At 35.9% G+C, this 12,030-nt stretch overlaps 1 protein-coding gene across 1 annotated transcript in view; it reads left to right on the top strand.

Annotated features, from left to right (window-relative positions):
• Positions 1-1,710: 1,710 nt before the first annotated feature.
• Positions 1,711-12,030, top strand: part of LOC131063606 (cell division control protein 48 homolog C) — a gene marked incomplete in the record, with an annotated part of 79,745 nt that continues 69,425 nt past the window's right edge. The window contains 2 exon segments of the mRNA XM_059219819.1: positions 1,711-2,816; positions 11,982-12,025. Coding sequence (XP_059075802.1) covers positions 1,970-2,816; positions 11,982-12,025 — 891 coding nt within the window.

Here is a 12,030-nt window from a genome sequence, read left to right as displayed (position 1 = left end):
CTGATTGTGCTCAGTTTATGGCAATTTAAGCTCAACACAATCCTATACTCATTGACCTTTATTTCAGCCCAAAATGCCAAGACTATGATGCCTAGCATCATAGATCTCTTAAATTATGGTGCCTACCACCCTAGCCCGAAGTAGCAGGAAAGTGCTCCCTAATGTTGACCTTCTTAAAAAATTAAACCAATTCGTTCCCTCATTTGAACTTCTCATATCTTGCACATTCTTATCATTTCAATTGAGCGTTTAATCAAGAATCTTCAAAGCTATTGAGGAGGAATTTGCAAGCAAGCATTCAAGTTCAACAATAATGATCAAGTTATGTGTTCCTTCATGATGAATGCATGCATTAACACCTATCAAGCAACATCAAGCTTTGTGTGAGGCTTCAAGGCAAGGAGTTTCATATCAAAGGTATCAATTGTCAATTCAAGCATTTTGTTTAAGTTTTTTAGCCTCTTCCCTACCAAGGTAAGCTCTCTTTCATCTAACATTGTTGTAGTGAAGGTGGAAACATTGACATGGGGTTTGACTTAGGAAAGCTCCTATACAACACAACATTTTTCCCTCTTCTTAATGTGCAAGTTTTAGATCCAACAACCATACATTGTAAAATTGCACAAAGCAAACTAAGTCGCATAGTTCCAGACTTTAAACAAGTGAAAAACCTTGGACTATCCCGATTAGCACACCCAATCAACACTTTTAGGCTAAAATTTGGTGCGAATGATCTATAATGCATCATGGTCCAGAATTAGAAGTTTTAGTTGACAAAAGCACCTCTAGGTTTTGGGCACCTAGCTTCATAAGCGAACATTTTTAACTTCATATATTAGTAACAAGTTCCTTTCTATATCTCATTTCTAGATCTCTACTTTTGTGGTTGTTTTTTATTTTGTATATGTTTGTATACCAAATCTTGTGAATTTTACATCATTTTACCTAGTTATTGCATTTCATATCAAATCAAATCAAAAGGGAACAATTAATCACAATGCCCAACTTGCCAAGATGATTGAAGTAGGACCTCATTGGTTTTTCCCCTAATGAAATGATATCCCATGATTGGAAATAGTGAATTTTTAGGCCAAGGATCCATTTCCACAACATTTCAAGTTGTGAGTCAATTCTTGATGTCAAGACCTCCTCAATCTTTAGGACAAGCCTAATGACAATGACTCAATCTTTAAGACAATATTGATGACCACGACATGCTTCAATCTCTCACTTCTTAATGTTTTAACTACTTATTCTTTTATTTTAATTTCAATATGTTCAATTAAATGTGATTCCATTCCATCCAACTACACAACATAATATATAAATATTTATTTAATTAGTCGATAGACTTTAAGTGCAACTTTTTGTAATTTATAATGGATCCTATTTTACAGAAAACATTTTATAGATTATCTTAATTTATTTTTTAATATCGATTTAAGAATTGAAGATTATTTTGAATATTATAATATATTTTGAAGATTACTTAAATATTTTTTAATATCATTTTTGATTGAATATTACATATTTAAGATTATAAATAATTTTTAAAAAATATTTTAAAAATTAAAAAAGTATTAAATGTTTCAATTTCAAAAATGTTTTTTTATTGCACCATAAAAGAGTGCAACTGCTAGTTTTATTTATATTTTTCCTAGGATCATTCTTAAAAGTTTTTTAATAGAAATGGCCATTTAAGTGTCCAATTCTATGAGAGGACTAGACCGCCAAATTTAGGATTGTAAAGCTTGAGGGCGGTGGTTCAGTGGCTTACCGACGTTCGAATCACAGTAGCGACTCCTCGATAAACCTCGTATCAGTCAAATAGCTTGTTACACTAAAAAACCACAATTTTGTGAGGTGAAGAGTCCAATCAAATCAGGCTAATCAGCATTGAAAACAGGCTAATCAGCATTTCGAGGGTTATCAATTTTGTGCTGCCTGTAGTCTGAGAATCGTGATCGTAATGAGGCATAAAACGAGGTGTGCTAAGTTGCGCACTGTCCATCGCTCATTCTTCGATCGATTGATACTTCCGAGGGTTGAGCAATATGCCATTAACCACGACCTCCACGACCTCGACGCCGCTGTCAATTATCTCAGAACAAATTATCGCGAGTACAGACGTCACAAAGAAGACTCCTTTCGCAAAATAGTTTTCCGCGCCATCCAAACCCTCCAACATGACAAAAATCATCAAAAGAGAAAGCGCAACAGGCTCCATGAAGAGGAAGAAGGAGAAGAGGAGGATGAGGAGGAGGAGGAGGAAGAAGCATCATCATCTGGAGAAAGCGACAGCAGCGGGTCACAATTCGAATTGAATCCGACATCTTTCCCAGGCCTCATGAACTCTGTTTTGAGAACAAACTACGGCGCCAATGTTAATGCTTCCTCTCCAAAATCCTCAGAGTCTACTAAGATCACGCAGGAGAACACTAAGATGGATATCAACACTGAACTGTGTAGCGAAAATGGTAATGAATTGAATGGAATAGTTAGCGATTCCAAGGAGAAGCAAGAATCTCAAGGGGGGTTTGAAGTGAAGCTCAAAAAGGAAGACAGGGGGTTTGATAGTCGGGTTATGTTTAAAGATTTAGGTGGGTTGAGTGGAGTAATCAATGAAATAATGGAGATTATTTACCCTCTGTTTCATCCGGAGATTTATCCTTGGCTGGGAGTTCAGCCAATGAAGGGCATTTTGTTACACGGACCGCCTGGATGTGGGAAAACCAAATTGGCGCATGCCATAGCCAACGAGGCAGGCGTTCCCTTCTACAAGATTTCGGCTACTGAAGTGGTTTCTGGAGTATCAGGTACGACTCATGTTGCGGAAAATATTATTGTCTAATCCTGGCCAAATGACTAAATTTAAAATCTCCCAAAAAACTTTTTTGCATCTGAAAATAAAGATCGTTCTGTGTTTCCACGGCAACGTATTGTTTTTATTTGGAATTTCCTCATCTTTTTGTATAAAAAACATAAAGAAACTGAATATTATATTTAATATATGAATAAACATAAGGAACTGAGTTCTCAATCCATACCAGTTGTTGCCCAAGCATGTGTAGGTGGTGTTTTTCTGAAGCATAAATTTTTGGGCGAGGAAAAGTTTCATAAACTCCTACCCCACACAATATTGTTTTTGGTTCAGTGTTTTAAAATTCTGAATTTCTATTAGCACAAGAAACTGATTTTCTTGCGATTTCTAAACTTTCAAACATGTATACTTCGTTCAAATTATTTGTAATTTGTGTTGCTCAATCATGTGTATTTGGCGTTTTTTGAAGCATAAAATTCTGGGATATGACAACATGTATCAACTCTCACCCATTGTACAGACTTGTAGCAACTCCTTGATTGAAAACTACTGATGAGTGTAGTAGATAATCTGTGAAAATGTGACCGAGGGATACAATAGCAAGGTGGAAGTCCTGTGATGGATTGCTGTGACAACTTATTAACCCCAATGCAACAACCTTAAATGCAATAGAGCCTATAAATGGAGCAAGATGAGAGTGAAGTGAATGTAAGGATATTGTTTGGGATTAAATGATTTTCTAGGCTTTGGTTTATGTAGGGTTTATTCAAGTTACAATGCAAACATCTGAAGGGAACAGAGGAACTTGTTAATGCATGGTAGCTTCGGTAAGATAAATGATTGAATGAGAGATAAATGAAGTCTCTCATTCAATCATTTATCCTATCGATAAACTATCAGGAAAACTTCAAGCTATTTCATTTGATGATCATTCCTCATTTGTATATATCCAATCTACTTAGTCGATCAATATCGGTAATCATATCGTAGCATGGTATATCGGTTTGCATTATAACTGTGATCACCGATGATTATCGGGTTAACCATGTATCCCGATTTATATTGGATATCTTCTCAGCAGTAAACAAATAATGATTATCGGATTGTTATCGGGTGGCAAAGTATGCACCGCTTGATATATAACTATTAGTTAGTGATTGGTATCGGTTAACTTAGACACCGATTGACATCGGTTAATATGCCACGCAAACACTGATTGACATCGGTTAACATACCACGTGAATACCGATTGGCATGGAACACTAAGTTACGTAGACCCCGATTAGTATCGGGCTGGTGATTAATATAAACACCGATTGATAGTTATATATCAAACGGTGCGATCAAGTAGTGTCTTGATCGGTCATGTCCATAAGACATGACCGGTCAAGGCACTGCTTGATCCTCCCCTCTTGCATATGTATATCAATCGATATTTGTGAAGAGGATATTGAAATCGATAAATACTCCTCTCACCTGCCATACAAAAGAAGATAGTCAGATTTATAACAAAAATAGATAATACATAGATAGAGAGAATACAAATTAGAATACATCTTGCATATTGAATTGAAAATTGAACATCATTTACATGGTATCAGAGCTATAGTTAAATCGAACCCAAGGCTGTTCAATTTTGTGGAAAATTCAAATCAAGCATATATTCAACATCACAATTCTTTCAATGGCTAGCGCTATTAGATTTGAAGATAGACTCGAAGGAGGTGATGACTTCTCAGCATGGAAGTTCAGAATTCAAATGATTCTAAAAGAAAATAAAGTCGAATCATTTGTAAAAACTAAAACTGCAGAACCTGAGACTGAACCTGACAAAACAACTTGGAGAGAGGGAAATGAAAAGGCCATCAAAATCATAGTTGATGGGGTAAGAAATAATATTATGCCCATCATAAGGAAACATGAAACAACTTACAACATGTTCAAAGCACTTGAAGATGCATTTGAGATATCTAATGCCAGTAGAACCTTGGCTTTAAAAAGAGAAATAAATCACATAGCCATGATAAAAGGAGAATCAATCAATGCCCACTTCATGCGAATATCTGCCCTAAGGGATGAACTGACAACCCTTGGATATGAGATCCAAAGCAAAGAATTAACACTCATTGCTCTAGATGGGTTGCCTAGCATATGGGAAACATTCGTCCAAGGCATCAGTGCAAGGGATGAATTCCCAAAATTCAATAGGCTAAAGGCTGACTGTATCCAAGAGGAATCAAGGCAAAATAAGAAAGGGATCAAGCAGAAGAATATAGATGAAGATCTCCAAGTTCTAAATACAAACTCAAACAAGAAAAGCAAGCAGAAACAATTCAGAAAGAGAAAAAGTCGTCACGGCAAGAACACCTTCAAGAAGGACCTTTTTCAGATTCAATGTTACAGATGTGACAAATTTGGGTACTATGTTGCCAAATGTCCAGAAAGAGCTAAGCAAGCCACATTTGCTAAAACAGGAAAATCTAAAAGGGAAGAGGACTCCGAGAAGTATGTACTCTATTCAGCACTCACAAACCAAGCATCAAACAAAGTTAACTCCTGGGTGATCGACAGTGGCTCATCCAGACACATTACAGGATTTAGAGAAGTGCTAGACTCCATGAAAGAGGAGAATGATGAGGAAGTAACTATCGGAGATGACTCTACACATCCAGTCAAAGGAGTTGGAACTTGCACCATCAAACTAAAGTCAGGTGTATCATTACAACTTAAAGGAGTGCTATATGTTCCAGGCATCAAGAGAAATCTAGTCTCAATATCAGCACTGGAGGACAATGGATACAGAGTGACCTTCATGGACAATAGATTATTGGCATGGCCAGAGAATTCATCCATTAAGAAAGCTAAAACAATTGGTCAAAGACAAGGCTACTTGTATGAGCTATGCACAGAGCCCAACTTAGCCCTAATCCATGAAACTACAGATGCTAATGAAGTCTGGCATAAAAGACTAGGCCACCTAAATTTTAGAGCTTTATCTTCAATGGGAGACCTTGTCACAGGTCTACCCAAGTTAAAGCAATATCATTTAGGGGCATGCAAAGGATGTGCCCTAGGTAAAAATACTAAGGGTGCTTTTCAGAATAGTACTAGGAAAACAAGTAAAATTTTAGAGTTAGTTCACTCTGATGTATGTGGACCCATGTCCGTACCTTCATTGGGGGGATTTTTGTATTATGTAATATTTGTTGATGACTACTCTAGGAAAACTTGGATCTACTTTCTGAAATGTAAAGAATTAGAAGAGATCCTTAATAGGTTTAAAGAATTTAAATCACTAATAGATAACTACTTAGGAAACAAAATCAAAACCCTAAGAACTGATAATGGGGGGGAATATACATTAGAATTATTTAAAGAGTTTTGTAAAAATTCAGGGATTAAGAGGGAGTTAACAATACCTTATAACCCTCAATTAAATGGGGTAGCTGAGAGGAAAAATAGGACAATCGTTGAAGCTGCCAAAGCTATGATTCTTGATCAGAATCTAAATGTCAATCTCTAGGCAGAAGCAACTAGCACTGCTGTATATATTCAAAACAGATGTCCTCACTCCCATCTTGAAGATAAGACCCCTGAGGAAGTCTTTACTAAATCAAAACCTTATATTAGCCACCTTAGGATATTTGGATGCCCTGTCTATATTCATGTACCTAGGGAGAAAAGATTAAAATTAGAGCCTTCTGGAAAAAGGGGAATCCTTGTAGGATATAGTGAAACCTCCAAAGCCTACAGGATCTATATACTTGGTCAAAAGAATATTGAACTAAGTAGGGATGTGATCTTTGAAGAAGACTTAGCCTTCAAAAGAGCCGAAAGCTCTCTAGACCCTGAAATTTATATCCCTACCCCTAGCATAGATAAAGATCCTACTTCTGAGCTTTAGAGGGAGAATCTTGAGGAAACTTTAAGTGAAACTCAAAGTCCACCTAGAGAAAACCTTAAGAAAAGACCACTATGGGCCACCAAGATTGTAGCAGAAGCTCAGAAGTTTGTTGCTCCTTCAGGGACCTTCAGGGAAAGCAAAAGGCCTAATAAATTCACTAGCTATGTTGCCCTTATGAATGATCTCTCTAAAGCTGAACCAAACAATGTATCAGAGGCACTTGAACATCAAGTATGGAAGGATGCCATGTCTGAAGAGTATCAGTCCATTATGAAAAATGATGTTTGGGAGATTGTTCCTAGGCCAACTAAGAAATCTGTTGTTTCATCTAAATGGCTTTTTAAGATCAAACATGCTGCAGACGGTAGTATTGAAAAACACAAGGCTAGATTTGTAGCTAGAGGTTTCTCACAAAGGGAAGGAATAGATTATGAAAAAACTTTTGCACCTGTTGCCAGATATACATCAGTAAGAGCCGTATTAGCCATTGCAACAACAAACGGGTGGAAGGTACACCAGATGGATGTTAAGACAACATTTCTAAATGGTGAGATCTTAGAAGAAGTCTACCTAAAGCAACCTGAAGGGTTTGAAGTTCATGATGCAGAGTCTCATGTGTGTAGATTGAAGAAAGCTCTCTATGGGTTTAAACAGACTCCCAGGGCCTAGTATGAAAGAATTGACACCTATCTCTCAGGACTAGGCTTCTCTAAGAATGATGCAGATCCTAATCTCTACTACAAAAGAAATAAAGGTGATATGCTAATGTTGATTTTATATGTTGATGACTTATTAATCGCAAGAAATGATCACCTTATAGATCAATGCAAGAAAGATCTATCCAAAGAATTTGATATGAAGGACTTGGGACTCCTTCATTACTTCCTAGGATTGGAAGTATGGCATAATTCTGACAACATTATACTAAACCAAGGAAAGTATACCTTGGATATTTTGAAGAGATTTAGAATGCTAAACTGTAGGCCCATGACCTCTGCTATGGAAACCAATTTACACAAACTTAAAGAAGCAGCAACAGAGTCACAACCCACTGACTCTACTCAATACAGACAGATGATTGGGTCCCTGATGTACCTGGTGAATACAAGGCCAGATATTTGTTATGCAGTTAATGCTTTAAGTCAGTTTATGTGTGAACCTAAGGAGATACACCTGGTTGCAGTAAAACACATCATGAGATATCTACAAGGTACCCTAAACCTTTGTTTCAAATATGAGAAAGTTGATATAGACCTACATGGATTTACAGATTCAGATTGGGCTGGAAGTGTAATTGACAGAAAAAGCATTTCAGGGTGTTGCTTTAGTCTAGGTTCAGCCATGATATCTTGGATCAGCAGGAAGCAGTCCTCTGTAGCTCAAAGCTCCACCGAGGCAGAATACATTGCAGCTTCTATGGCTGCCCGAGAGGCAGTATGGCTCAGGAAGTTGCTTGTGGGGTTGTTTGGAGAACCTATGAAACCCATTGTTATACATTGTGACAATCAAAGCTGCATAAAACTTTCAGTAAATCCAGTGTTCCATGACAGATCCAAGCATATTGAGATTCCATACCACTATGTGCGAGATATGGTAGACAGAAATGTGATTCAATTAGAATATGTTTGTACAGTAGATCAAATGGCAGATATTTTGACCAAACCTCTTTCCAGAGTGAAGGTTGATCACTTCAGAAAAGGTTTAGGTATGATAGAAAGGTAATTTGCTTTGTAATCTGTATTTACATATCAATAAGATGTTTAATGTGTAAACTTCTTTGTCATGATAGGACATTTTGGATTTTATCCCTTGGGTTCATATCTAAGAGGTGACGATCTCTCAAGATAATGAACACTTGTATGTAGACATTATAAGGTGACGATCTTATAATGTCCAAACCAGTTATCATGTTGGATCTCTGGTGTGTCATGGATGAGCCATGATTGTGTTGTGGTAAAACATTTGTATAAGATGTTAGTGCACCTACCACAACTTGGATAAAGATGAGAATTGAATATTTTCTCATATGATTATCCTTAAGTATTGCGTGTTTAGGCAATACTGATATCACATGCTTGGGTGATATCCTGTCATCACAAGATTGACGTGATGGACATTTTGTATCACGTGTTTAGGTGATACTTCATATCATATGATTAGGTGATATGATTTCCTAGAAAGTTAGATTGTGTAAAGAATACTAACCATCATTTGAATTGTGATGCTTGATATACTGTTCTCATTTGTCTTACCTAGCTAAGAAGGAGTGTTAATGCATGGTAGCTTTGGTAAGATAAATGATTGAATGAGAGATAAATGAAGTCTCTCATTCAATCATTTATCCTATCGATAAACTATCAGGAAAACTTCAAGCTATTTCATTTGATGATCATTCCTCATTTGTATATATCCAATCTACTTAGTCGATCAATATCGATAATCATATCATAGCATGGTATATCGGTTTGCATTATAACTGTGATCACTGATGATTATCGGGTCAACCATGTATCCCGATTTATATTGTATATCTTCTCAGCAGTAAACAAATAATGATTATTGGATTGTTATCGGGTGGCAAAGCATGCACCGCTTGATATATAACTATTAATTAGTGATTGGTATCGATTAACTTAGACACCGATTGACATCGGTTAATATGCCACGCAAACACCGATTGACATCGGTTAACATACCACGTGAATACCGATTGGCATGGAACACTAAGTTACGTAGGGCCTGATTAGTATCGGGCTGGTGATTAATGTAAACACCGATTGATAGTTATGTATCAAAGGGTGCGATCAAGTAGTGTCTTGATCGGTCATGTCCATAAGACATAACCGGTCAAGGCACTGCTTGATCCTCCCCTCTTGCATATATATATCAATCGATATTTGTGAAGAGGATATTGAAATCGATAAATACTCCTCTCACCTGCCATACAAAAGAAGATAGTCAGATTTATAACAAAAATAGATAATACATAGATAGAGAGAATACAAATTAGAATACATCTTGCATATTGAATTGAAAATTGAACATCATTTACAGAACTGAAATCCTAAAATGGCAGAAACTAGCTATTCATAAAACCCCAGTACCAAAAAGAAAGCAAATAAAAAATCTGCAGTAGAACAACATAAAATACTATGGACTTTCTCACATAAAGCTGGAATGGGGGAAGCTCATGTGATGTGGTCTCAGATAGTCTTAAAGTCTTACTAGTTTCCATCAGCTAGTGAAACATAATCAATGGGGGCCAGTACAACTGTACAAGTGAGAAGAGGAAATTCAAGAATTTTTTTTTTTTGAGAATCAATCAGTGTGGGTTAACCCTGTACATTATCTCTTGAAACCCCTACTATATCAACTGGGCTTAGAATTTGCAAATTTTTTTCATTATCCTTGGACTGTCATTTCTGTCACCATGGGAAAATGAATTTCAATTTTAATCTACAAGTGAAAAAGACTCAATGGGTTATAGGCTAAGTCACCAGATTCGAATTTGAATTCGAAGTTCGACACCTTTGAAATTCGAATGAAGTTCGACAAGGAAAAAATTCGAAATGTATAAAATTCAAATTAAATTCGTCATATGTAATTTTTTAAATTTTTTAATAAATATATGTAATATATCTATAAAATTGACTAAACAGTTAACATTGATAATAAGATTTGAAATCGTTACAAAAAGATGACACATTTATAAAATATAAACCATAGGAAACATATGCTTTCACGATTGCAAAGATGTTCTTTTGGCAAAAAGGTACATATGCTTCCACTTCGGTTTCCACACTTCTCCAGTGACGACTCACAGCGGACTAAAGACTGTGGGTTTCTAGCACTCATTTATAAAAAAACCCCGAAAAGAACCCTTAAATCGCGATTAAAAAATATTAACTTTTTTCAATGTATGAATTTGAACAAATTTTATACTCTGTTTTAAAGTTTGGCGAATTTCGAACTTCAAGGAAGAAATTCGGCCGAACCTGGTGACTTAGGTTATAGGCTTCATGGCCATTATCACCATTAAAATGGTTTATTGAAGCCTAATCATGATTGATTATAGGACAAGCCAATCTTGAATTGCTGTTAATCATCCCTATGCTATTGGTCTCACAACAATCCAAAATGATATGATTATTCTGCCTTTCAAAATTAGTTCACATCTAAACATTGGTTAGATACATCTCTTATTTTATCTTGTGGATGTCGATGAAATATTTTTGTGGCTGTCGGTGACTCTTCCTCTCCACCGTGGAGTCTCTTCACTTCTCTGCCAGTGATTCTTTATGTCTATGTGGCTGTCGGTGAAGATGTGGCTGTTGGTGTCTTTTCCTCTTCCTTCGTGGAGTCTCTTCACTTGCAATTCCGATTGTTTATATTCATTGCTCTTCTTCTTCAGCAGATGGATATATATATATATGTATATTGCTGGCTTCTCTCATTTGTCTTGTAGCAAGTTGAGAACATTGTGTATGTAGTCTGTCAGTTCATTATATGATTTTCTGTATTCAGTGATTTCAGACTTATGAAGGTTTATAGAATGTATACGAGATGTATCTTTTGACTTCATTGTCATGATTGATTTGTAGACAATCAATCTTATCTTATTGTGATTGATAGTAATCTGAAACTATCAACAGTTGTATTATTTTTCAGAGATATAATAAAGATCATATTTGTGTGGGCTGGGTTTTTCACCCTCGGGTGGAGGGTTTTCCCAGGACAAGTCTTTTGTGTCCTTGTTATTCTTAAATTTTGTGATTTCTTTTATATATTCTGGTTCAAATTTAACATTGTTGCCTTTTATTTCAGAGAAGATATTGAATTTAAGAAAAAAAAAATTCTTTATGAACCCTTTTCCTGGGTGGCATGACATTATACACTGCATTAGTCATTTTTGTGATGCACATACTGTTTTAATATGTTAAGAATTTTTTTTTCTTTATGAACCCTTTTCCTGGGTGGCATGACATTTATACACTGCATTAGTCATTCTTGTGATGCACATACTGTTTTAATATGATCAGTGAGGAGTCCTTAGGGATGTTCTCGATATTGTTGTTTCTGTAGCATTATATGTAATTTATTGCACATTGGAAATTTGTATCCTGCAATTTTGTTTCTCAAGTCATATATTTGGCCTTTTTTTGATGGTTTGATGATATCATTACATAATAGTATTTTGGCTGCATGTATGCTGCTGTTTGATTCAATTTCATGATATTTCATTGAATAAAATGGCAGGTGAATCAGAAGAGAATATTCGTAATTTGTTTTCAAAAGCATTAAAAAC

This window comes from Cryptomeria japonica, chromosome 4 (assembly GCF_030272615.1).
Source record: "Cryptomeria japonica chromosome 4, Sugi_1.0, whole genome shotgun sequence".
Lineage (NCBI taxonomy): Eukaryota > Viridiplantae > Streptophyta > Pinopsida > Cupressales > Cupressaceae > Cryptomeria > Cryptomeria japonica.
This window is presented reverse-complemented; position numbering and strand designations above follow the sequence as displayed.